This window comes from Malus sylvestris, chromosome 15, assembly GCF_916048215.2.
Source record: "Malus sylvestris chromosome 15, drMalSylv7.2, whole genome shotgun sequence".
NCBI lineage: Eukaryota > Viridiplantae > Streptophyta > Magnoliopsida > Rosales > Rosaceae > Malus > Malus sylvestris.
In genome coordinates, this window is record NC_062274.1 from 21042514 (window position 1) to 21068696 (window position 26183).

At 38.6% G+C, this 26183-nt stretch overlaps 5 protein-coding genes across 9 annotated transcripts; 2 read left to right on the forward strand and 3 right to left on the reverse strand.

Annotated features, from left to right (window-relative positions):
• Positions 1-1625: 1625 nt before the first annotated feature.
• On the reverse strand, positions 1626-3560 carry LOC126601658 (peroxidase 72-like). Its single transcript, XM_050268403.1, has 4 exons — positions 3262-3560; positions 2991-3182; positions 2723-2888; positions 1626-2192 (listed from the first exon to the last, which is right to left on the reverse strand). Exons 1-4 carry the CDS (start codon positions 3484-3486, stop codon positions 1780-1782), a joined length of 996 nt encoding a protein of 331 aa, XP_050124360.1. The 5' UTR covers positions 3487-3560; the 3' UTR covers positions 1626-1779.
• A 1672-nt stretch (positions 3561-5232) lies between these two features.
• On the reverse strand, positions 5233-10178 carry LOC126601657 (uncharacterized). Of its 2 annotated transcripts, XM_050268401.1 has the most exons (17): positions 9997-10178; positions 9798-9889; positions 9669-9707; positions 9488-9541; positions 9165-9239; positions 8994-9059; positions 8801-8843; positions 8263-8308; positions 7736-7829; positions 7594-7646; positions 7418-7502; positions 7219-7321; positions 7048-7140; positions 6732-6798; positions 6388-6454; positions 6212-6265; positions 5233-5776 (listed from the first exon to the last, which is right to left on the reverse strand). In XM_050268401.1, exons 1-17 carry the CDS (start codon positions 10073-10075, stop codon positions 5630-5632), a joined length of 1257 nt encoding a protein of 418 aa, XP_050124358.1. In that variant the 5' UTR covers positions 10076-10178; the 3' UTR covers positions 5233-5629. The 2 variants fall into 2 exon arrangements, with proteins under 2 accessions (XP_050124358.1, XP_050124359.1); XM_050268402.1 differs by lacking the exon at positions 9165-9239.
• A 1039-nt stretch (positions 10179-11217) lies between these two features.
• LOC126601656 (uncharacterized) lies at positions 11218-15393 on the forward strand. 2 transcript variants are annotated; one of them, XM_050268400.1, is made up of 7 exons: positions 11218-11788; positions 13041-13183; positions 13491-13762; positions 13846-14000; positions 14228-14472; positions 14736-14798; positions 14899-15393. In XM_050268400.1, exons 1-7 carry the CDS (start codon positions 11539-11541, stop codon positions 15154-15156), a joined length of 1386 nt encoding a protein of 461 aa, XP_050124357.1. In that variant the 5' UTR covers positions 11218-11538; the 3' UTR covers positions 15157-15393. The 2 variants fall into 2 exon arrangements, with proteins under 2 accessions (XP_050124357.1, XP_050124355.1); XM_050268398.1 differs by having other exon boundaries at positions 11221-11788; positions 14210-14472.
• A 491-nt stretch (positions 15394-15884) lies between these two features.
• Positions 15885-19881, reverse strand: LOC126601653 (protein FAR1-RELATED SEQUENCE 5-like). Of its 3 annotated transcripts, none has more exons than XM_050268396.1 (3): positions 19708-19863; positions 16273-16451; positions 15885-16195 (listed from the first exon to the last, which is right to left on the reverse strand). In XM_050268396.1, exons 2-3 carry the CDS (start codon positions 16438-16440, stop codon positions 15995-15997), a joined length of 369 nt encoding a protein of 122 aa, XP_050124353.1. In that variant the 5' UTR covers positions 16441-16451; positions 19708-19863; the 3' UTR covers positions 15885-15994. The 3 variants fall into 3 exon arrangements, with proteins under 3 accessions (XP_050124353.1, XP_050124352.1, XP_050124351.1); XM_050268395.1 differs by having other exon boundaries at positions 16273-16477; XM_050268394.1 differs by lacking the exons at positions 15885-16195; positions 16273-16451 and adding an exon at positions 16957-19146 and having other exon boundaries at positions 19708-19881.
• A 2758-nt stretch (positions 19882-22639) lies between these two features.
• Positions 22640-25068, forward strand: LOC126601655 (pentatricopeptide repeat-containing protein At5g44230). The gene has a single exon (XM_050268397.1). The coding sequence runs from the start codon at positions 22685-22687 to the stop codon at positions 24638-24640; it is 1956 nt and encodes a 651-aa protein (XP_050124354.1). The 5' UTR covers positions 22640-22684; the 3' UTR covers positions 24641-25068.
• The last annotated feature ends 1115 nt before the right edge of the window (positions 25069-26183 follow it).

Below are 26183 nucleotides of genomic sequence, written 5' to 3' on the forward strand. Positions count from 1 at the left end.
AGGTTGGCTTAGATCTTTCTGCCATTTTGGGGAACATCTTGACCTTAACTTCTACTTTAGTTGGTTCAGGTCGCAAGTGCAAAAGGCTGACCAATGAACCAGGGTCTAATAGGATGTGATTGTAAATCTCCTTGTTGGGATGATTGTGTTCTATCATTGATAAGAGATTTCTCTATGAACAATATGAATTAGAGTTTGAAAAAGGTGAAGTAATCCTCGACCTGCAACAGATAGAGGGGGATTTATTCAATCACATAGTTTAGGCTCCTAGAATATGGGAGGCAAGTGAAGTTGATGAGCTGTATGATGGGCAACTATCTCATGCAGTTTGGACAGGACTTAGCTATTAGTTAGAACCCACTTGGTTTCGAGGTGAACCCTTTCACTTTATTTTATAATATAAGCTTAGCGAAAATAATATTTTTTTAGTACACCTAGGATATGGATTCTGTAACATCCCACATTGCCCAGGGGAGTGGATCCAGTAAGCCTTATATGTATATTCCCATTTCCACCTAGCACAAGGCATTTTGGGAGCTCACTGGCTTCGGGTTCCATCGGAATTTCGGAGTTAAGCGAGTTCGCACGAGAACATTCCTAGGATGGGTAACCCATTGGGAAGTTCTCGTGTGAGTTCTTAGAAACAAAATCATGAAGGCGTGGTTGGGGCCCAAAACGGATAATATCGTGTTACAGCAGAGTCGAGTCCAAGATGTGGTGGGGGCCTGGGCGAGGATGTGACAATTTGGTTTAAGAGCTAATCCTTGGCCGGAAATGTGCCGACGATGACGTCGGTCCCCTAAGGGGGGTGGATTGTAACATCCCACATCGTCCAGGAGAATGGATCTTGTAAGCCTTATATGTATATTCTTATCTCTACCTAACACGAGGCTTTTTGGGAGCTTACTGGCTTCGGGTTCCATCAGAACTCCGAAGTTAAGTGAGTTCGCGCGAGAGTAATCCCATGATAGGTGACCCACCGGGAAGTTCTTGTCTGAGTTCTCAGAAACAAAACCGTGAGGGCATGCTCGGGCCCAAAGCGGACAATATCGTGCTACGGTGGAGTCGAGCCTGGGATGTGATGGTGGCCCGGGCCGGGATGTGAACCGATGGATTGTGACAAGTCATTACTACTAGCAATGACATCCTCTTTCATTACTTCATCCTTTTCATATCTCTCTCTTTTGTTCTTAGTTACTCATCAAATGGCAGTTCATATCTTTAAGTTCGATCCAATGGTTTAGATAGGGATGTGGTGGCCCAGGCCAGGATGTGACAGATTCTATATGAACCAATGGATCGTGACAAGTCGTTACTACTAGCAATGACTTCCTCTTTCATTACTTCATCCTTTTCATATCCCTCTCCCTTGTTCTCAGTTACTCATCAAATGGCACTCAGTTCATATCTTTAAGTTCGATCCAATGGTTTAGAGAGAGACAATTAGAAAAAAAAAAAAAATATATATATATATATATATATATATATATATATATATATATTTCGTTGTAAGCAAAAAAACAAAGACAACCTTACCAAAAAAAAGAAAAAAAAGACAATTAAAATGTGTCTAGCTACTAAAGTAAATTTCCAAAAAGCCAAATGAATTAAAGAAGTTTGACAAATGTAAGAAAAGTAAGTGCAATCTCCATTAAAATACACCAACACTAAATTACATCATGGGATGCCCACTATTTATCCTTGAAAGCACAAAATACACACACACACACACACAAAAAACACAAACTGCGTACAAAAATTATTCACCCTTAATCATAACTAAGAGTTAACTTTCCTGCACCTCTTCCTAATCTCTCCCGTCGACCCAGTAAGCGGAGAAAGATTCCCCATCTTAACCATGGACTTCGCAAACTGCTCAAAGAAAAGCTTGTTGTTCTCTGCATACTGATGCACCAACTTCTTCGACACCTCACTTTTCGTGACCAGAACTTCGTCCGAGTTCAGAAGTCCCTTGGAGGCCAGCAAGTTCTTGAAGTAGCTGTTGTCGAACTTTGTGGGGCTCACAAAGTCCAGGAAGAACAGGTTCTGGTCCCCGCCGGATCTCGGGCACCGGGTTCGAAGCTGGGCGGCGTAGGACTGGTCGAGGGTGGAATCGGCCAGGCCGTTGCCGGACTGGTTGTACAGCCTCTGCCTGAAGGTGGTGCACCTGGCATTTCCAATGGTGTGGCTTCCTGCATAAGCAAAGTTTAGGGCACCAAAGTCTTTTGAGATAGAACCCACATATTTTGGTAATTTTATGATTTTGCATGTTGGAGTTGTGTGGCTAGATACAAATTAAAAGTTGGTGATTACTAATAGCATCAAAGTCTTTTCAGATATAAACAAACATCTAAATCCGTTTGGTAGATTTAACACAACCTAGCAAACCTAGGTGGGCTCCAACATAATGCAAAAATTGGGTAAATGAATTGTTGGTGCTATTCTTATAAAGTTCATCCATTTGGTGAAATTAACCTTATCCACCATAGTAAAAATTGGCTCACTCCACCCTAACGATACTGAAACTAAGTCAATCACTCAGCCAATACAGATGGTAAAAGGAAAAATTATAGTCCACCCATGTGAAATTCTCTTACTTTATCCTCTCAGGTTCAGTTGGAGATCAATATCGATGCTCGATCGGGTTCCATAGTGGACCCACACCCATATTTTGCAAAACAATGTAGTCACATATAAAATACTGTGTTGGGAAAAAATTTACCAGACAGTGCAACAAGATCGATAATGTTGAGCTTTTTCAACTTGAACTTGGTGAGAATGGTTTGGAATGTGTTGTTTGGGGCTGGGATGTTGTTGTTGGAGCCACTCAAACTTGCTCCAATTGAATCTCTTCTTCCTAGTGGCACCTCCCAGCTTGGCCCCCCGGTCTGAAATATTATGCAACAATTGACAGTCAGCATAGAGTTTAGGCTTTTGTCACACACCATGCAACATACAAAAAAAAAGCTAAAACTTGCAGAAGCACTTACCAGAACAGTTGAGTCTCTAGCAGCAAGAGCCAAAATGTCAGCACAAGACACAGTGCTGGGGCACTCCTTCTCCAATGCAGACTTGATTTCGTCGATCACTTCGAACCCTCGTGCTGAATTCTGGTTCGGGACAGACCTCTTTTCGGAGATTATGTTCTGGCTACTGTCCAGCAGAATTGATGCATCACAACCCTGCAAAGTAGTTAGCAACACAATTTATAAGTGCCTGGTCACATAAAATGTGTAATTAGAAGTTTTTGTGATCGGAGACCTTCACGAAACAGTCATGGAAATGCAGTCTGAGCAAAGAAGCCGCCATTCGGGCTTCTCTTGCAACGGCTTTTGCAACAACGGACTTGACAATCTGTTTTGCTCTGGGGCAGGAGTGGTCATAGAACTGTGCGTAGAGATACCCGCCAGGAGTTTTGTCACAGAAACATGGTGGAAATAATGCAAGAAGAGAAAGGGCTAAAAGGAAGCTCATAGACTGAGCCATGATGTAGTTTCTTGGAGAAGAAGAAAGACTTGAAATTTGAATATTTTGGTTTGCTGAATCCTTTGGGTGGATTGATGACACTTATAGAGGAGATTTGTGGAGAGAGAGAGAGAGAGAGAGAGAGAGAAAGAGAGACTGGAGTTTGTAGACAGGATCAAAAGAGAAGGTGGGAGTTGGTATGTAGCTTTCATGCTTTTGGGAAATTGACTAAATCATAATTATGGTAAATGCGTTTCTAATTAAGATGATAATTAGTTAGTAGGTCTAAGCTTATTTTAGAGGAACAAATCTTTTTGACTCACAATGCAAGTTTGCTAGACAGAGAAAAAGTGTGAATATATGGACCTGGCCTTTGTTCACCATCAGTACTATATTTACACTAATTGATTGCAAAACCATCAGATCTCGAAAAACTTATTGTGCTGTATTGGAATACAATCACGTGGTATAACCAACTCACATGTTGCAATATGAACGGACGACTAGATTTTTAAAATTGACTGGTTATAATGTCAATCAAATATTCACATTATTATAGTATGTCAACATGTATACCATATAAATCGTTCTAGATCTTGAATTCCGAAAATTCAGCTAGAATGACATGCAAGTATTAGAAAGAAACAATTAACCCTCTCACTCCACTAGGAGCTTTGCATCTTTTACATCTTCAAAACAAGAAATACTTCAGTATGGGTGTTGATCACATCATTTATAGGGTACTTCTCGCAAAAACAACGAATTCTTTATACTTTAGCTCTGTAAAAATTGTTTTAATTAGGCAGTCCTGCCAAAACTTATTTCCTTCGAAACATTCTTTGATTGAAACTAGTATAAATTTTAAATTGAACTGTAAAATTTTGTTGGGTAATTCTTGTCACGTAAGTTACACGAACCATGTTATTGGATTACAGCGGTGATTGACTAGGGGTTCCATGTGGGACAAAAGTTGTTAATTGTTTTGTGATGACAAAGAAGAGACTCAACTACTCTGTTTGACAAGACCACATTGTTCCCCAAAACTACATCACTCGAAGTTTCTGATTTTGTCAATGTCTGTAAAAGGTCTCCAGAACCTTGGAATCTTTTTCCTCCCTCTTTCACGTTGATAAAAGTTTACGGAGTTGTAGTTCTAGTTGTTTAGTGCCTCAATTTCTGCATCTGAGGTTATGTAGTCGTAAGTGGGTCAAAATGTTAATTTTTGCGTGTCTATGGTCATCCACTATTCGGTTTAATACATCAATGGTTGAAATTAAAATACTAAAAACACATTCATTTATATTTCACCTTTGATATCAAATCCAAGAGTGAACGATTATGCATTCATTGGTCATCTGCTAAACAAGAAAACGTTTCTATAATATCTGCACCAGAGGCCATGTGTTCAATTTCTGCCTCCTCGAATATATGCTTGTATCCAATATAAAAAAAAACAAAAACCCTAACGTTCATGTCTTGTATTCTTGTTTCCTTTTGCTCCCCCTACTATTTCATGAATTGACATTGATTGCTTTATTTGGTTAATCATTAATCCTTTCCGTTATTCGTCACGCTTTTATCCTCGTGGCTTTTTGACAATTAGGATCAATAATATAATATTGAATATTTCATAGATAAATTGTTGTCCTGCGTTCAACGTGTTTTCTTGTTACACGTGTTTTGGCATATTAGAAAAAGTGAGACTAATCCAAATTCCAAAGCATATGATAACGGGAATATTAGGTTAAATCTGGACGGTCCAATCAATGACAAAAGTAATATTTGTAGGCAGGGTAGGATAACTACTCCAATAAGCCTCCCTTAATCGCAAATTTGCAATTGACATCTCACAAGCCTAAATAAAGCATATGCCATTACATATAGCCAGAATATCCCTAACATTGCACGTGACATATTAACGAACAAGCGTATGTGGTCTAGCCGCTGTCAGTCTTTGACTTGCTAGACGAGATCCTGATTTCAAATCTCATGAACGATAATCGTTGATTAAAAAACAGATATGAAATGAATTCATTTGAATTACAATATTACCATGATATGAAAATTTGGTCTCTGTTGAAAGACAAACATGTTGCAGTAAAACTTCAAACCCCTCGTGTGTGATACTGGTACAAGTTAGCTGATATTCACAGGGTCATAACGTTCAAATTGCACCGTATCTGCTTCCATTCGACTTCGATGTTCCTTTAGTTGGAGGAGCAGGAGAAGGAGAACGTTCCCAAGAGGCTTCACTGGCAAAGGCAGTATTAAGATCTTCGTGTCGGGTGTAGTTTTGCCCTGTGTCACTCACCTATTTTTGTATCCCCAAATTAAGAACCATTAGAAAGTATACAGAGGATATGGGCACTGATCAAGCTCAGTTGCTTTGTAAGGTTTCTCTACAATTTAAAACTAAAGCATCTTGCAGGGTCTATTTGTTCCTAAGAATTTGAGTCTCATAAAAATGGTCTAGAATAATGCAGGGAAATTGCTGTCTTAACAATCAGAAGAAAGTATGATGATTGTCAATGTAAAACCTATACGTTTACCTAAGTAATGGTCCGCAACATGTTTTGGTATTCATCATCATAAGAATATCTCTGACTAAATAATATCATATTTCGGCCTCAAAGGTAGTTTAAATTCGTAAGCCTTTCATGCATAAGTCATAAGGCAACCAAATATTGGTCATTTGCTAAATCCGAGGCATGTAACATAAATCTTAATGCTAGTGATGTATACTTACAGTTTCTAAACAAGCAGATAGAATTGTCATGCCTGGCAATGCGTCTATCCCACGCTGCATGTGATCAAGCGTAAATATTAAATATATAATTGAAGATATACCAATTGAGCCTTATGATGAAAAACTGGAAATTACAAAACCATCCAAGACACTGAAGCCAAAGGAATAAGGTCTACCTTCTGTTCAACTCGAGTCTTGTAAATAAACCCTCCACAACAAAACAGTGTTGATGATACAGTGAATCTGATCCAACACAGATCGTTCAAACATCAAATTCAGCTAAAAATACAGAAATACTGGATTGATATATAACTTTTCCCTAATAAAAGGTAGAGATCGATACTTGAGTTATAATTTACTGATAACTTGAGCCTACATGTAAAATTAAGATTAGATAATCTGTTTGTTGCCAATCAATACGGCATATGATACAGGTGCTCAGATCACATGTTTTGTTATCGAATTTCAGCATGCAATAACTATTTTTAGCATGGATATTTTTCAGTACGAACTGGCTTACATGCAGGACAACACTCCAAATGTAGCCCATCCCGTCGTACTCTCTCCACTTTTCTCCTGCCTATGTTCTGCAATTGAGCAAACCAAGCTCTTTCAGTTGATATTATTGCAAACAACTATCGGTGTCAAATTTTCAACAAATTTACACACTCAATCAGCCAATTACATTTCACCAGCAAGTTCTAGCGCAAGAAGTATTGCTTTAACACAATTTACTAAATTGCATCTCCAGAACCTTTTCTATTAAGATTGGTTATGTTTCTCCATTGTTTGAAGTTGAAACAGGGGATTCTTAGGAGACAGCAATACGAGCTTACCACACATTTTGGCAAGAAAAAACTGGATGGGCTCATAACCCTCCACTGGGATAGTGATATTCACTTCATATGGAGTATCACGTGCCCTTTCGCCTGAAAAATACAAATAGGAATTAAGAAGACTTTATCATTAAGGGATATCAACACCCACTGCAGTAAAGATACCCTTACATCTCCATTCAACATTTAACATTGTCGGTGACAAAGTTGTAGGCGCGCTCCCAGTTGCTCCCGACCCTGATAACTTAAACTCCAGGCCACTTTCTGGTAAGACCTGCAAATATTTAATCAAACAAAGCACATATAATTTGACCATTTTATTTAATTATAAAAGGTTTTGCATGCATCGAAGTGTAAGGAAGTCGAGTACCTTAATAATAGGTCTTTGCACCAAAGTGGAAAGGGAAGCAATTGCAGTCATATAAAGGGTTACATGTCTCTGCTCGGTCCCAAAGCTGCAAAATGCACTTTATAGGTCAGATTGATTGAGACTACTTTTCCTTTTCTGGGTTAGGGGGAGGGGATGTTAAATGACTCATCCCATACCTAAACTCATGGTGAGATTTTTCATAGCCTATTTGGGTCATGCCATCATAAACCTGCAAGTACATAAAGAATTCATTCAGTATATGATTTACTTTTGCATCAACAAATTAATATACCTCTGGGAGAATGACATCATTCTTACAAGCTCCCATGACCGTGGATGGAAACCTACAGTGAAGCCCTTAAATACACGGGGTCCTGGTTTCTCACATGGAATGGCCAGCTCTAGAAAAACTCTGCAACATTTTGAAATAGAAACATAACTAGGGAACCTGATCATCTCATTGCAAATATTTTCTGGAAAGACCGTCTCAAATTTCTTAGTGCAAATCAAACTATAAAGTGATCCTTGATCCAAGAAGCTTAAGCTGATTGGAAACGGGCCCAAAATATAAACACAATACACACAAACACGCTCCCTCAGGCGTAATGACGACCCAATAAATGTGAACCAAATGCAGGAATACATGATTTGAAGGAATTATTAGAAAAAGGAGTTACCAAGAATCAAAAGAAAGATACATATTCGTTCTTAAGCTAAAATTCAACATGCAGTATGTGTTGGATTGGCAACATGGATGTACTGATTAGCTAAATTAACAAATATTTTAACACTACATTTCTATATTAATGCCACAAAAGTGGAAACCAAAGAACGTTTCAAAATACCTGCAAGTTGACTCGTAAGTGACATTGCAGATGCATCCAAGTCCACCTGAAAACAAATGATAATAATAAATCAGCCTTAAATTACAGCAAATGTCCTAAAGTCTGTCAATGGTTTAATTAAGTATGAAATGTGAGGTTTGTGAAAGCTAGTTGGAGTTTCCTACGACTTTCTCTCTTCCTCCCACTCTAGTGTTCGCTTTCTCAATGAAACCATCAGAAACTGTTTCCCATTTGTAAAAATTGTGAGGAAGTCCTACTAGTCATACTTTAAATCGTAATCCGGAAACTCAGATTTTTCCTCCTCTATGTTCGCCTGGACTTCTAATTCTCACCACCTTTCTTATCAGAAGCCTCCTTTAATCACAAGTATTCCAATTTGTTAAGGGTAACCGTATAAACTTTATCGACTGAGCATTCAACCAAATACATTTCAAATATTGTGCAAGATTACAGATCTCCATATACTCGAAAAGGACACTATCATTTCCTAGTATATGTGGCGACCATGCACGAACGTAGAAATGAAAGGTACACAAACCTTTGCATTGTCCATTTAAACAACTTCCACATATAATGTTTACCTGAACTTACAGAACAAAAAAAGAAAAAAAAAACAGAATCATGAGAAGTAAACTGACGGTGATTGCAAAGTAACAATTTCTTAAAAAATTTAAACCTCTGAGAATAAAGAAGATGCTAGAGGGTGGGAAAGTTTTCCAGTGTAAACCAACCTGAGCTGTTCGTCCCTGTTTATCATAACTGGTCTCGCAATTTGCCAGGTCTCCATTGTAAAACCCCTACATATATCCAGAAGTGAGACATTATTTATGAAAACTCAGCTTCCCTACAACATGAAAGGAACTGAACTCAAGTACTGTTTACAACCAAAAGCAAAATCTCACTTGAACATAGTTTACGTGTCCTGAACCAGAAACAAAGTTGTTGTACTTATCAAATCGACCGAAATCTACATATCCCTGCATTACAATGAGGGCACTTGTATGTCGAACCGAACACCAACTGAAATTACTCTTATCTAACCAAAGTGGCAACTTAATAGCAAATGCAGCTGTGAAGCTTACGGATACAGAACAAGCGTATACAGGACCGGTTACATTATGGATTATCGAATGTCTTACTCGGTAAATTAACCAGATAATTAGTAAAAATAAGAATAAAACGGCAATGGTAAAGTACTTGAGAAGATGGTGGATATATGGACTACCGTTTGTGATCTAGTCTCCACATCTTTGCAAAACCGAATCACCAAGTCGGTTTCCTGATTCATCGAAACAACAAACTTAAAACCGACACCTTCTGGATTACAAATATGAACTATTACAGTAACACTACAAAACACATGATTATATATATGCAACAGAATGAAATTGGAAATTTGGAATTACCCCTCCGTCGTACTCAAACGGATGCCCAATCCAGCCGCTCTAATTAACAGATTAAGAAAATTAACACGTCATTTCATCAAAAAATCATAATTAAGCATAATCAACGCTGTTTAATACTAATTAGGATACAAAATCGACAAGGCGGCTAGTGTTATCGAAAACGTAGCAATTGGATCGCGGTACTACAACTGCAGAAGCTTGAAGTGCTTGCGATGCAAGAACTGTCAAAAAAAAAAAAATTGAAATTGGCAAAGCAAGGGGCGGAATTGACAAAGCAAGGCCGCCGTTAATTATCGAAAACATGGCGGATTGGAAATTGGCAACCGACCTGTAAGTAGGGCAAGAAAAGTGCGATACGAGGAAGAAGGAGAAGAAGGTGAGTCGAAACGGCGTCGTCGGCTCTGCATTGCTCGGGAGGTGCTGTCTGTTGGTACCGGCGCCAAGGGGACGAAGGCTCTACTCGTACACTATTGGGCCGTGAGTGGTGACGTGTTAGACCCGATTGATAAAATAAATAATGGATCCTTGCCCAAAATAGGGATGGGTCTTTTGATATGAGTCAATGTAACTAAAAATTAAACCTATTTTAAAAGTTAAAAATCATTAAAAATTGGAAATATTTCAAAAGTAAGCCTATAAAATTAGACCTATTTCAAATTTTCCCATGCATGTGTTTGAGGTGATTGCGGAATTGACGACGAGTTGAATCGAAGAGAAATTAAAGTTTGGATTTTTGTAAAATAGTAAAGAGCAAGCTTAAATTTTTTGGAAATAATGCAAGGATATAATGGGTAGAAAGTGAATTGATAATGAGTTACAAAGGTCTACAGGTATTCTATTTTATTTGAAAGTAAAAAGTTTTAGGTTTTATTTTCGTCAAAAGCGAATTTGAACCATGTTATTATGGCTCACCTATTGTAAGACTTAACCCACTCCTTCATCCCTTAGCGTAGATAATAACGCTTGTCAAATTTTTTTTTATGATATTGTGTGAGACTCCCTTTGTTTTTATTTTCCATTTAATTATTATTGACAAAAGTGATTATGACAACCACCTTATTAATCACCATTTAAAATCATCATTTAAATTAATTGTTGCTTAGTCATTCATAAATGACAATTTATACGACGATTTGATGTCACTTATCATTATTTGTTTAACACATATTTGATAAATAAACTATGTCTCTAGTTTCATTAATTTTTTTAGATAATTATCTTCAAAATAGTAATTAAAAAAATAATTAATTTCAATTTCCGTTAATTACAACTAAACGGACAATAACATGGTCAATAGGGGTCCACCTAAGTACTGTGCATACCAGAAAAGGGTAGAGAAAATTTTACTATTTTTCAAAAGTAAAAGAAGAAAAAGAAAAAAAAGAGAAAAGTGAAAAAAAACAAGTGTTCAAAATTGAAAAGAAAAGGGGAAAACTAAAAAAAAAAACCCAAAAAAGAAAAAGTCGCAATAAACCATATTCCAAAATGTCATATCATATTCCCCAAATACCTAAAACAAAAAAGCAAAAAAGAAAAAATGTATTGGAAATTCCAAAAAAAAAAAAACAGAAACAGAAAGGCCTCCGAACACTCGCACACGCAGAGAGAAGCTGCAGCTCTCAACCTCAAACACAACCGAACAGAAGAATTACGATTAAAGCTTCAAACTTTCCCATTAATTCCACAAAATTTGAGCGCCTAAATCCATCAGAGCTTCGAAAAAAGCCTTGAGATTATTGTTATTTACGAGTGTACTCGATCGCAGTGAGCCAAATGTACGAACCCCACCGGCCGCAGTCGAAAATCCTAACCCTAGAATTATGCCGCCGGGACTCGTACTGACGCCTGACGGACCCTTCAAACCCTAGCGATGGCCAAGCACTCGGTCGGGTGGGTCGCGGCGCAGAAGCGGTGGCTTCTGGCTTTCCTCGTCATGCTCTCCGCCTCCACCGTGATCGCCTTCTTCATCAGAGCCGCCTTCGACACCTGCGATCGCAGCGGCCTTGACGTCGTCGATAAGAGGGTTCCGTTGGGTGCGCCCATTGGAACCAGTCCTAGCCCCCTCAGCTTCATGAAGTCCAAGCTAGTGCTGTTGGTCTCCCACGAGCTTTCTCTTTCTGGTAATGTCTCTGTCGCCATTATTTTATTTATTATTTTTTATGAATTTAATTAAGTTTAATGCATTTTTGATATTTGTTGTGTGTAAATTTATTGATTACATCTTCATCAGCTCACCGATTAGCTTAATTAGTTGTGTTAAGTTTTTAATGACTTGTTTAGATTATACAAACATAGAAAAGTTAGCAGCTTTAGATGAAAGATACCACTCTTCTTTAGTGGAATCTGTGAGCATTAAGTTAACTGGTTTTCGGACTACTGAATGGTTTTCAATAACCCATTTAACATTAAGTTCTTTCCTGTGCCTCATTACTTTAAATTTCCTCTTTTAATCTAGTATTTATGGAGATGGGTGAAGCAATACCAGCCAGCTTGTTCCTTAGCGTGTTAATGCTTTTTGTTATATTTTTCATCTCGTCGAATTTAATTTGTTTGTGAATTTGGAAACACGGCCTGGTGCAGTTGCATGCCTTTCCATTTTGTTCGAGTTTAATCTATGATTTCATTCGGGATTTGTGTGATATCAAGATTATGGAACGGAAGAATGGAGTACCTTACTTTCTCTGCTATTATTGATTCTTCTAACACGGCATCTGTATTGTTCTAATATTCGCGTATTACTTTGTAACTTATATAATTCAATAACCGGATAAGCAGGGTTATATGAATTATTTGTCCAGAGGCCATAGGCCCACAAATCAGTTATGTACTGATGTGTGCTTTGCTTTCAGTTAACAACAAAAAAAGAACAAAAATTCTGCCAAATCTAAGCATTATATTACTACTCAACATGAAAATATTTGTCGTCTTTTGAATATTAACCTATTTATTGGGATAATCTTGTTTTTGAGTTGTCAACGCTTATTGACTGCATTTAGTATAATTGCACGTAATGGTGAAATAATTCCAAGCATTTTGTAGTACAATGTGTCATTTGAAGAATGCTCTTTTTTTTTTTTTTCTTTTTCAGTTGAGAGACTCTCCTTGCTTCAATAACTTATTGAGTCAATATTTTGTCAGGCGTCAACAGACAAACTTTTATTAATGTCGGATACATTCTTTCTGTTATATTTACATGCACTTGTCGGCATATTGAAATAAATGGAGTAGTATGCATGTTCGAGCACAACTCACGAAAGCTACCTTCCTCCTTAGCCATATATTTGGATGAAGAGTATATTGTTTCCAACCAATTTCTGCTCTTTATATTTTACAAACTCTGCTGATGGGATGATATATTGAACATTCTTCCAGGTGGACCTTTGTTGTTGATGGAGCTAGCATTTTTATTGAGAGGAGTTGGCACTGAAGTTTGTTGGGTTACAACCATGAAATCGTCAGATACAGATGCAACGACATACAGCTTGGGGCATAAGATGTTGGACCGAGGAGTGCAGGTACAAAATTCACTTTTAAGAGATTATTTTGGACGCTTCTTTTGCAGTCTAGTTGTCGTCTTTGTTTTACGTAGCTATCTTTATTATCTCAATATTTCATGATCTTCGTAAGCATTCTGTTGATCAACCATACTATATTGGCCACTTGCAAAGGAAACTATGCTAATTAAATCTATCTCCCTATTTGATTTGATCTGTATTATGGCCTTGTCTGGCTTTGGTCTTCTGTGTGCCATTTCTTGTTTCTGATAGGTTAGATTTCTGTAACTTCTGCAGATGTCTAATACTTTTTTTTATACATCTCTAGGTCCTCTCTGAAAATGGCCAAGAAGTTGTAAATACAGCTCTCAAAGCTGATTTGGTTGTATTGAACACTGCGGTTTCTGGGAAATGGTTGGATGTTGTTCTTAGGGAAAATGTTCCCAGTGTTCTCCCGAAAGTGTTGTGGTGGATTCATGAAATGCGTGGCCATTATTTCAAATTGGATTATGTTAAGCATCTCCCACTTGTTGCAGGTTCTATGATAGATTCACATGTAACAGCAGGATATTGGGAGAATAGGACTCGAGAGCGTTTGGGGTAGGCTTCATATATTTGTCCTTTTTCTTTTTTATTTTATATCAAATTTTGGTTTACTATTTGCAATCATTTTCTCTCTGCAGTATTAAAATGCCCGAGACCTTTGTCGTTCACCTTGGAAACAGCAAGGAACTTATGGAAGTTGCTGAGGACGGTATAGCAAAGAAGGTTTTGCGTGAGCATGTCCGGGAGTCTCTTGGAGTGCGAAGAGAAGATCTTGTATTTGCCATCATAAACAGTATGTATTTTGATCTGTTTTGGTGGTTTGAATGAATTTGGTTATAATGCTTCACCATGAATTCACCAGTTTATTTGCTTTTTATCTTTATCTTGTTGTATGCTTGTGAAATTTGTGTTAATTTCCGTTGGGAAATAAAAAATAGAAAGTAGTGTTCTGGTTAGTTTATGCACACACAGTGAGCACTAAAGTACACTTCATGACTATAGGCGTTTCACGTGGAAAAGGCCAGGATTTGTTTTTGCGTTCCTTTTATGAAAGCTTGCGAATGATCCAAGAGAAGAAGCTGCAACTGCCGAGAATGCATGCTGTAATTGTGGGGAGTGACATGACTGCTCATACCAAGTTTGAGCGTGAGTTACGTAACTTTGTAGCGATGAAGAAAATTCAAGATCGTGTTCATTTTGTAGACAAAACTCTGACTGTAGCTCCATATCTGGCTGCAATTGATGTCCTTGTTCAAAATTCTCAGGTATTAGAAACATTTTCCGTTTACAAAATGCATTTGATATCTTGTTTGCACCAAAAGTGGCAGATAGAACTTCTGATGCATATAGAATTCTAAATCATAGTTTTTAATGTCAACAAGTTCCCAATTAGCCGAACAAATAAATCATAAAATGCATACAAAGGCAATGGCATTGCTGTCTTTCTCTAGCAAGTCTCACCCTAAGGCATTGATCTTACTAATATATTCGTTTTCATTTTGTAATATCTTTTTACCCTTCCAAATAGGCACGGGGAGAATGCTTTGGTAGGATAACTATTGAAGCCATGGCATTTCAGCTGCCAGTATTGGTAATGAACCAACCTTCCTCTTGTTATTTTGCGTAATATCTAATACCGGGGTTGCTGATCTTGTTGACTCGTGTAATTGACATTTTTTATTTATTTCCAGGGAACAGCGGCAGGTGGCACAACAGAGATTGTAGTGAACGGAACAACAGGCTTGTTGCATCCTATTGGGAAAGAAGGGATCACTCCTCTTGCGAAAAATATGGTAAAACTCGCCACTCACGTTGAGAGGAGGCTTACAATGGGGAAGAGAGGATACGGAAGGGTCAAAGAAAGGTTCCTAGAACACCACATGGCAATTAGAATTGCTGCAGTTCTGAAGGAAGTATTGCGCAAGTCGAAGAGCCACTCAGATTCATAAACATACTCTATTCTCCTCCTTTTGAAGATGAACTACCCTAGATTAGTAGGTCGATTTTCCTTTTATGGCGACATAATCGTCCCTCGGGGTTCTCTTTTCTATTTTCCAATAGGGCTGTACATTTATGTACGTATTAAGACATCAAGCTAGTAGTTGCTTTTGTTCAAAAGGTCGACATGAAAGACATGATCGATTTTGTTATAGCATGGGATTGGAAATATTGGCATCTCGTTGAAATGCTTCGTGCTAACTCTCTTGTTATGGGTTTCTTAATGCATTATGAGCATTTGTACATGTTAACCCTTAGCATCTTTTTGAATGATTTGTCGAAAAATAAAAAAACTTGCCTACACTCGTTTCATGAAACGGGTGTTTTACATATGGCTCACATGCCTCTCTTATGATATAGCAAATGTGAGAGGCTCGTTTCATTAAACGGGTATAGGCAAGTTTTCCGTGGTTTTGCCGGCTTTTTATTTGTTGAGTTTTTTAAACGAACATCCTGAGCAAAGCTTTGCTTTTACTTATCCTTCCATTTTGGTATTTGCCGGTTCACCTTGAACTACTAAAATTAGGGATTTATTGAGTTCGAGCCCGCTGAGCCATATTAGTTAGAGTGGATGTGTTTTCCTATGCATTGGAGTTCGAATCTTCTTGTTTACAAAAATTGCTTGGATTAAAAGTAAAATTAAGAATCACAGACATGTTAAAAAGTAAAAAAAAAAAAATTACAACTAATAACTTAGATTAAGTTTTCCATTGTAGCAAAACAATTCAATTTTTTTTTTATTACAACTCAGAACAAAGCTACTGAGCTAGTAAGAAAATCCACAAGACTTCAAGGGGACTTGGGCTGTGAAGAATCACTTCCTGGCTTTGGCTTCTGCCTGAAGTTGTGCTTTGTAAACCAAGTGGTGTACAGAAACTGCTTCTGAGCCCCTACATGGTTGCATATCAATCTGAGCTTCTGCCTCTCCCTCATCCACCTCAGCATTATCTTCATGTGCCTCTTGCTCGTCAATCCTCTCAACCCAACTTCCTGAAAACACCGTTCAATCATTTCATCAAACACTTGGTGCGCGTATCAAAATCACTGCGAAGGGGGTCGGAGATTACCTTGACGTGATCCCAGGTTTCGGAAATGGTGAGAGGACCGTGCTCCTTGACGATGTCGAAGATGGCCCTGGTGATGGTCTGAGTTTGCTCAGGTGGGGTGTTGAGCTCTATGGGTTTCATCGGAGGTTTTGGCTTCCGAGCAATGCACCTGATCGCTGTCCCAAACATGTTGCCACTCTCTTTTTCCAAAACCCAAAATATCAATCTGTTAGGTTTAAAAATGTACCACCAGAAAGAAAGTGGGTAAATATATAAAACCGGTTACAAATTAAAAATAAAAATAAAACTACAGAACATGTAACTCATATTGAGTGTCCCTCTCGTTCTATATTTTATAAGAATTTGTAAGCGCAAATGATCTTTTATCACAGTGGTGGAAATGTGTTAAGCCTTTTCGAATGTAGTATTTTATTTGTTAAATAAATGACGCTCATTCGAAAAGAAAAAAAAAATGGTTAAGAACATTCACTCTTATACTCGAGATTTGTATCCGATTAGAGCTTCCCACCCACCACCCCCACGCCTCAGTTATCACTTGTATTGAAGCAACAACCCAAGTCTTGAGATGCTTATTTTTCCTCCATTTCATCTAACTAAAATTGTATCATTTCAAAGGTTGAAGCAATAAGAGTCCAAAAGGAAAAGATTACAGCAGAACCAAATTATCAGAGAAAAAACATAATCTCAGAGACCAAATGATATGCTTACTTAAAAGAGAGAATCTATATTACATCTTCTGCCAAACAAGAACAAAATAGAAAACTCAAGTTTCCAACATCTTACACAAATGCAATCTTTGGCACAAAACAGCAAAACCTTACACATTCTCTCTTTCCGGTTTCGCCCAACTACCTTCACTTATCAAGCACATCACGAACAAATTAGTCATCTACTTTGCTCAAATTTCCCACCATGGAAGTGGTTACCTCATCACTTTCAAGTAACTTGATCGCTTCCTCTAACTTTTGTCTGACGATTCTTGTTCCCGAATCACATAATGCAGCTACACTGAAAACATTATTTGCTTCATGCATCAATGAACTTAGCCGTGACGACTGGGAAGATTTCCCCGTTTTGTACGACGACTCAAATGAATCGCCACTCACTGCAACCCTTTTCTTTGCCCCTTTCGTCCATCTCTTCATTATGTATTGGGGTGGTAAGCAAGTGAAGTTTTTTAAGTCCAAAACTTTTAGGGAATGCCGGCACAAAATCCCCATGGATTCAAATAACTTACAAGAACACGAAACCATGGCAGTAGTGGAGTTGTAGTCAATCATGTAGGCTCTTTGATTACCTTCTTCGATTGCTTCGTAAATATATTGGTTGCCATCATTACCAACTTCTATCATCCTCACAGCAAAGATACTCATAAGCTCATTTTCAAAGTATGAATACATTTTGACAGTGTACTCAGCAGATGCATGCTTAAAGATACCACTATTTACTCTAAGATGAGGCGTACCATTTTTACAACGAAAATCCTCCTCCAACTCTGCTGTGCACAGCACTCTTGTTTTTTTCTCGTAATGGTGGACAAGACCAATGAGATCCATTGTTTTTGTAGAAACTTGATGAAAAGTACCAGTTATGCTCTCGCCTCTATGGGGGGATCTAATATTCGCTGTGTAAGTATCTAAGCTAAAAGCAGGGCACCATTTTTCCCGAAGTGAATATAACTTTTTCAGCCACGCATTACCTTCAAGGTTGAACTTAATAATCATGTCATTCCACGTAGCTTCAAATTCAGCTTCAGTGAGACAATCATGAAAGCATTTGTTAAAGTGCTCCTTGAACTCAGGATTAGTACTATGAGATCCAAGATACTGTGCAGCGTTCTTAGAGATGTGCCATATGCATAGTCGATGGCGTGTCTCAGGAAGAATACTCACCATGGCATTTCCCATTGCAATATCCTCATCTGTGAATATAGTTTTCGGTTGTTTATTTCCCATTGACACCATAAATGTTTCCAGCAACCAAGTAATTGAGTCAGCACTCACATCCGACATAAAAGCACAACCAAATAAGACATTCTTGCAGTGGTGATTAACTCCCACAAAGGGAGCACAAATGAGATTGTATTTCCTGGTTCGAAATGAGGTGTCAAAGCATACAGCATCTCCAAAGCAATCATAATCCAACTTTGATCTACTATCTCTCCAGAAAAAATTGGTCGCCCGGTTAAATTGGTCCACTTGAACACTGTAAAAAAAGTTTGGATCCTCCGCCTGTTTATGCCTAAAATAGTTTAATAAACTTTGTCCATCCCGTCCTTCTAACATTTCTTCATTCTTCCTTTGCAAACAATTATGACAACCCTTATTAGTGGACCCAACATTCTCAGTGCTGCCAGATTCTTTTCCCAAGAGGGAATACGATTGTGTTGGTTTTGGACTCCCATCAACCATAGAGCTAATGAGTGCTGCGCGCACACCTGGTATATGTCTACCTGATCGTAGAAACTGTCTTTCTTCAGGCCTAGCAAACTCATGATTATGATCTGGGTTGAGGTGACTGATCTTCCACACGCCATTGTCCACAGTGAATCGAATCATAGCCTTACAGCCTGTTCTAGTGTCTAGTCTTCTCACCTTCTTCACTTCACACAAATCTTCATCTGGTTGAAACCCTTCTTTTGAACAAAAAAAGTCACGCTGCCGGACATTATTGTGGGAATCTCTTCGAATATTCCCTTTACGGATACTAAAACCTTTCTTAAAGGCATATATGTTGCATAGATTGTAAGCTTCAGCTTCATTACTCACCTCCATCCCCACTTTTAGTTCATCAATCGCTTCAAATATTTCTTCCTTGTCATTTTTCTCTAATACTTTCCCTCGCCAATCGTTATCCATTACCCAAAATAACTCCCTAATCATAAACAACACATTCTTCAATACTTGTATTCAGAAAATAGAAAAATCCACATCTCGTATGTAAGCATGAAAATTGGCATCGTATATCTGCAAACAGAAGTTTTAATTTACATTTATTTATTAGCCTCAGCCTGTAAATTACCTAAAACTAAACAGCCAAATTTATGTTATGTGCTTTATTTTTTTACCCAAAGTTAAGATTCATATACTACATTTTAAATCCAAAAATCTAAAACAAAACCCAGATCAAGAAATTGTATTTACGTAATTAGAGGAAGCAAAGTTCAAAACTTCAGCACAACAAATCAAATCAATTAAAAAAATAAATAAGAAAAAGAAAAAACAGACCCAAGAAATATCAAGTGCGAGCGCAAATGCAACATTTACAAAATTCAGAGTTTCCCCAATTTTTTTTAAGCAATTAGAATTCATTTTCTGCGAAATTATCAATCAATATATAATGACAAATTAGCATCAAGTTTCATAAACGAAGTACCCATCAATCCAACACCAGTAATCATATCAGAAAAAAACCGAGAGATGAGAGAGGAGTTACCTGATACGGCGCCGTTTGAGGGAGGCTACGCGGCTGTGAACGGGAATTCGGGTCGTCGGGAATAGAGAAGAGGACGTTGGAGTTTGGGACTGACCGAGGACTGAGGAGTGCTGTCATCGACTCGCTGTTCCAAGACATTTGTCTATGCTCTATAGAGATGAACACAACGCTGCGTTTTGGGCTTATCTTTGTTAGTTTTCGTTATGGCGGGTTTAAACTAAAAGGAAACTAATGAAAAGGGCTTGAAAACTTTGAGTTTTAATGATAAGGACAAAATAAAGGGTAAAGTGAATAGTACCATGATTGACTTTTTAGTGTAAAAATATGGTTTTTCGTTAAAGTGAACAGTACCGGGTGCTTTTCGTTAAAGTTCCCTTAAACTAACGAATTGCCATCCATCTAATTTTTCTTTCTTGTTGTCTCAATAAAATTATCATGTTTTGTGATTAAAATAGATAAAAAAAAATTTAAAATCCAGCATCAGGAAAGAATTGACTATTTATAAAAGTTCAGAGAAGTATTCAATTAAAATTAAAGTTCAAGAAGAATTGACTAATTAGAAAATTTTAGATGGATAATTAATTAGCAAATCGACAAATATGCCACATTTTAAAGGTAGAGGGGATTAGGTGATTTTATTTCACTATAAACCTGTTTAAGACTTGAGATGGATTCTCGTAATTTTGTGAAAAATGTGGTAGTAATGACATAGTCGAGGTTTGGCATATCATCCCAAACGTTTTCTCATTAAATAGACCCCATGTCAAAAGCTTGTTTATAAACTTGTTCGTAATGTTTTGTAGGGCAATGTGTTGTACAACTTAATCTTTCTAGCTACTGATCGAACTTTTGTCCGGTATTTGACAAATTATTATTCCATCTTTAAAGAAATTGGGATCATTTACCATTCAATTTTAATTCAATAGTGAAAGAAAAACTAAAACGACACAAAAAATTAAAAAAAAAACAATAAATTATTTTTCTTCAACTTTGAATCAAGATCGAACCGTGAAAATTATAAATTTGGGTGTTTGGTTAAAAGTCTATAGAATGTAGGAGATTGGTGAATCGAGATGTTTGGTTACAAGTGTGATATCATATTTTTAATTGAAATGGCTATAAAAGGTTAATTTTGCCATTTCAAAATTAATTTGTTGATATCAGCATTAAATTAACAGAACTTTAACGAAAGAGGTGTAGGGTTTTGGGAAATAATTTTAAAACATCAAAGAATATTAGTGATATGTTTAAAACCTAAGGAGTTTTGTGAGAACGCAACAAAGAATATTAGTGAACATAAATATGTTCAAAACTTAAGGAGTTTTGTGAGAACGCAATAAAGAATAGGGGTGTGCTATCTACACACAATTTTTTACTTCTCACACACCCCTTATTAATTTCTGTCCGTTGATCTTTTTCAATTCATCCGATCCGACGGCCGAAAACCAAAAAGGTGTGGGAGAAGTAAAAAGGGGTGTGTGGATATCACACCCCTAAAGAATATTAGTGATATGTTCAAAACCTTCGGGTGCGTTTGTTGTACCGGACTATCTCGGACGGAACTAACTTTAGGGATTAAACTGGACTGGCTTAGATTAGACTAAGCTGAATTAATTTAGTGAAGTGTTTGGTGCAGTGTCGGACTAAAAAGTAGGATAATTAACCAAACTTTAATATTATATTATTTAACCAATATCTATTAATATTTTAATATTAATATATTTATTTATTCTTTTATACTCTTCATCCTCTCTCATATCCTCTCTTTTTCTCCACCCATGTTCCTCCTGCCCTTTCCCTCTTTTACTCTCTTTCTTTGTCCCACTGTCACTCTCCCCACTCCCTCTTTTTTGTCCCTTTTCACTCAAATTACGTTGCTATGTTCTTCTCTTCTTCAAAGTATGAAACTCTGAAATAAATTTCAGTTCTTTGATATTACAACTTAGTTCTTGGCGTTGGATTAAATCCAAAGCAAATCCAGCTAGGTATTCCTCCTTGAAGCAAAAAGGGCAATATGGGTTGTGGGTTCATTGGGTTTCATAAGAGGGAGAGAAATCAATTTGAAGCAAAGAGGAAGTTGGGTTCGTGAGACGAAGGAGATCGGCAAGACGACAATATTTGGTGATGGGTTTGCGGGATGATGGAGATCAGCGAGACGACAGGATTTGGCGATGCATGCTTGCAGATCGCAAACGATGCAGATATTAGAGAGCCAGGATTAGCAATCCCATCCTTTTCAGGGGTCCTAGCTAAGACAACGTAGCGAAGCCTTTAGTCGGAACAAGTCCGACTTAATCCCATTAAATATAGTCCCAGATCAAACCAAACACGGAGTAGTAAGCTAATCTAGTCTAGTGAAACCTAACGAGCCCAAACAAACATACCCGAAGGGTTTTGTGAAAACGCGATAAACTTCAAAAGGCTGTATGTGTAATTAACCCCTAGAGATAAAAGTTCAATTCCGATCCAATCGTCAGAAAATCATTCTCTACTTTTCATGAAACGCAGCGTCTTATCTGGGTAGCGGGAGCAACTCCACCCATAGAGCCCTCCCCCCTGGCAATCCACTATTCAATCCACCCTATTGAGCAGTAACTGCCTTAAATGAATAGTAATTACCATTAATGAACAGTAATTGCCATTTACATCTCCACCCTTGGAACCCTCCCCCTGGCAATAAGCAATAAAAATAATAGTTTTTTATGTTTGTTTAAATAATAAAAAATTACAAAAGCTATCTCTCTCTCTCTCTCTAACACAAAAAAAATAAAAAATTACAAAACCCTCGGCCACAGGCCCGTCGACTCCCCACCCCCCCTTCGCTCGACCTCCCACCCTCACTCGGGCCCTTCCCCGCTGGATTTGCTCCCACCGGCCCGAGGGCCCTTTCTCCTCGCCTGACGCCCGAGCAACCAGCAAGGCTGGAGTATGCATTTCTCAGAGTCGCGCGCAGCAGCAGGAGGGCTCGGATAGTCCAATGCAAAATCTTTCTCGCAAATTCTCAACAGTCCCAATTCACAAGCTTCTACCTTCCCAGCTTCACCAGCACAGACCACATCCGGCCGAAATCTTCTCGGAGTTTCAGCAGAGGCGGAAGCTCTTGGAGCACAAACTCGTCGCCGTTCTAGATGGATGCGCCGGCCTCCGCCAAGTCAAAGCGGTTCACGGTCACCTCCTCCTCCACGGCCTCGGCCAATGCTGCTACGTTCTCACCAAGCTCATCCGCACGCTCACGAAGCTCGACGTCCCCATGGACGCGTATCCGCTCCTAGTCTTCCGACAGATCAAGTACCCAAACCCGTTTCTCTGGACGGCTATGATCCGCGGGTACAGTATCCAAGGACCTGTTTCGGAATCGCTGAATTTTTATACTTGTATGAGGAAATCGGGTGTTGGGCCGGTGTCGTTTACGTTCTCGGCGCTTTTTAAGGCCTGTGGGGATGTGCTTGATGTGAATTTGGGGCGGCAGATTCATGCCCACACGATTTTAGTTGGTGGGTTCGTGGCGGATTTGTATGTGGGGAACACTATGATCGATATGTATGTGAAATGTGGGTTTTTGGAGTGTGGGCGCAAGGTGTTTGATGAAATGCCTGAGAGGGATGTTGTTTCTTGGACTGAGTTGATTGTTGCTTATACCAAGGTTGGGGATATGGAATCAGCTCGGGAGTTGTTTGAGGGGTTGCCTGCAAAAGATATGGTGGCTTGGACTGCCATGGTTAACGGTTATGCTCAGAATGCCCATCCGAGAGAGGCGTTGGATTGCTTTGAGAGAATGCAGTGTGCTGGTGTAGGAACTGATGAGATTACATTGGCTGGTCTCATTTCGGCTTGTGCACAATTAGGTGCGTCTAAATATGCTAATTGGGTTCGGGACATTGCTGAGAAATCTGGTTTTGGGCCTACTGAAAATGTTCTTGTGGGTTCTGCATTGATAGATATGTACTCCAAGTGTGGAAGCTTGGATAATGCATTCAAGGTTTTTCAGGGAATGAAGGAAAGAAACGTATTTTCTTATAGCTCAATGATTTTGGGGTTTGCAATGCACGGTCGTGCAAGTGCAGCGATAGAATTATTTCATGAGATGTTGACGACCGAGATAAGACCTAACAAGGTTACTTTTATAGGGGTGCTGACAGCTTGCAGCCATGCTGGTATGGTTGATCAAGGTCGGCAGTTATTTGCAACCATGGAGAAGTACTATGATGTTGTTCCAACAGCTGATCATTACACTTGCATGGTAGACCTACTTGGTCGAGCTGGGCGCTTGGAAGAAGCTCTTGACCTTGTTGAAACAATGCCAATAGATGCCCATGGAGGCGTGTGGGGAGCTCTACTAGGGGCATGTCGTACCCATGGGAATCCCGACATTGCTCAGATTGCTGCTAACCATCTTTTTGAGCTTGAACCTGATAGCATTGGAAACTATGTAGTGCTCTCGAACATTTATGCATCAGCAGGAAGGTGGGATGAGGTTTCAAGAGTGAGGAAGTTGATGAGGGAAAAGGGTCTGAAAAAGAAACCTGCATATAGTTGGGTTGAAACAAAGAAAGGTGTAATTCACGAGTTCTGTGCAGGTGAAACAACCCATCCAGAGTACACCGAGATTAAGAAGACGTTGGAGGACCTTCTGGACAGATTACTGGCTAATGGCTACCAGCCTAACCTGGATTCCGCGGCTTATGCTGTGGGAGATGATGAAAAGACGCGTATATTAATGTCTCATAGTGAAAAGCTAGCTTTAGCGTATGCATTGCTCAGTACAGATTCTGTTTCCACCATTAAGATTATGAAGAACATTAGGATTTGTGAAGACTGTCATTCGTTTATGTGTGGTGCATCCCAAGTTACGGGGAGGGAGATTGTCGTGAGAGATAACATGAGATTCCACCACTTCCACAACGGGACATGCTCTTGCGGAAACTTTTGGTGATTGAACCTGCAGATGAAGATTGTTGGAAGAAGATTACAGAGCAATGATTGATAAGGCGGAAGGCCGGTTTCAAGCAATATGAGCATTTATGGAACACAATGGGAAATTACTCTTGCTCCTTGGGCAAACGTGACAGCCAATGCAGTCGAAGTTCAACCATCATTTGGATTTTGGAGCAAAGATTTTGCTGGTCTGCTGCCGTGGTATTGGAGGCTTTCACGACGTAACAGAGTTTTGAGAGATTTATTAGAAGTACATGAAGCCTCGAAGACTTGCAGCTATGACAATTCAGAACCGTCGCTGGAGCCCTTGGCATTTCATTTCATATACGAAGAATATTTGAGTATCTCCACTCTTTTATTTTATGTTAAAATTTTGTATCAATTCAGCCTTTCGGAATAAGAGAATTTGTATGTACAATTTTGAAACATCAGCTGATCAATCGTAGCACTGGAAATTATATATATACTAAAAGGGAAAAACGCCTAAATCACTATTCATAGTACAGTGAATTTCCGATTTTGCCCTCGCCCATTTTTCTTTTATTGCAACTTTGCCCCTTTTGCTTGCTGTCAAACGGAGAACATTTGCTTTGCTGTCAAACGGAGAACAAAATGGGACGCGTGGGTTTTCCCAGCTTCTTCCCTCTGTCTCTTCGACTCATTGTCCATCCTTTCCACCGCTTCAATCTTGCTCTCACAGTTTCATTCCCTTTTAAATTTTTTTCTCTCACGGTTTCGTTGCTTCCTTTTCACCGCTTCAATCTTCCTTCAACTGGCTGCAGGCTCCTCTATCAAACCCTATAAATCGTTTTGCTGTTTTTGGGCACCCTCCTTTTTATCCCTGCTCCTTGCTTTCCCCAACCTAGAATCCTCCTCCTTTCCCCGAAAGAGAAATCTTAAATCCACAACCCAAAACTCAGTCATAGTTGCCCAACGAAGGTAGATTAATTGAAGAAAGATTGCTCCATCAGAGCGGGCAAGATGGCTGGATAGGTATAATCCATTTAACTTGGTAGAGGTAAATTGTAGTAAAGTAGGTTACCTCTTCATCTCTTCAAATAAATTTGATTATCTATCAATTTCCCTGAAATTATTTTTGGTTTCATGTGTGTGTGTGTGTGTTGTTTTTTTTTTTTTACTTTACAGGGTGATCTGTACGATCACGCGAGCTTGGTGAAGGCGATCGACCAAGTCGACGGTAATCCTTGGTGAAGGCGTTCGAGCAAGTCGACGGTAATCCGCAATATTCCTTACCATTTTTTCGATTTTAGATTCTGGGTTCTGCTTGGGAATCAAATGTATCGTTTGTGTTGGTTTGTAAGAATTTTATGTTTTGAATCAATTAGTTTCTTTATTGAAGTTGTTCTTAATTCATCTTTTCGATATCGTATTATTTTGACCATATTATTTGCTTTAGTCTTGGTGCATCAATCTCACTGATTACAGTCAATTGCAGATGAAGCAGCTAGCTAGCTTTCACCAGAAAACAAAACACGGTAGCATTCACCTTCTTCTCCATCTTTCCAAGCTAATTAGTTATA

Bases quoted from the DNA above. Each gene is read 5' to 3' on its own strand.
- LOC126601655 (XM_050268397.1), top strand. From the start codon at position 22,685: ATGCAAAATCTTTCTCGCAAATTCTCAACAGTCCCAATTCACAAGCTT.
- LOC126601658 (XM_050268403.1), bottom strand. From the start codon at position 3,486: ATGGCTCAGTCTATGAGCTTCCTTTTAGCCCTTTCTCTTCTTGCATTA. The intron at 3,183-3,261 runs GTCTCCGATCAC...ACTACTTTGCAG, and splicing joins TCCATGACTGTTTCGTGAAG to GGTTGTGATGCATCAATTCT. The intron at 2,889-2,990 runs GTAAGTGCTTCT...ATAATATTTCAG, and splicing joins CTAGAGACTCAACTGTTCTG to ACCGGGGGGCCAAGCTGGGA.
- LOC126601653 (XM_050268394.1), bottom strand. From the start codon at position 19,130: ATGGATAACGATTGGCGAGGGAAAGTATTAGAGAAAAATGACAAGGAA.
- LOC126601657 (XM_050268401.1), bottom strand. From the start codon at position 10,075: ATGCAGAGCCGACGACGCCGTTTCGACTCACCTTCTTCTCCTTCTTCC. The intron at 8,844-8,993 runs GTTGGTTTACAC...CTGTAAGTTCAG, and splicing joins AACAGGGACGAACAGCTCAG to GTAAACATTATATGTGGAAG. The intron at 7,647-7,735 runs GTAAGAATGATG...ATGTACTTGCAG, and splicing joins ATCCACGGTCATGGGAGCTT to GTTTATGATGGCATGACCCA.
- LOC126601656 (XM_050268398.1), top strand. From the start codon at position 11,539: ATGGCCAAGCACTCGGTCGGGTGGGTCGCGGCGCAGAAGCGGTGGCTT. The intron at 13,763-13,845 runs GTAGGCTTCATA...TTCTCTCTGCAG, and splicing joins AGGACTCGAGAGCGTTTGGG to TATTAAAATGCCCGAGACCT. The intron at 14,473-14,735 runs GTATTAGAAACA...CCTTCCAAATAG, and splicing joins TCCTTGTTCAAAATTCTCAG to GCACGGGGAGAATGCTTTGG.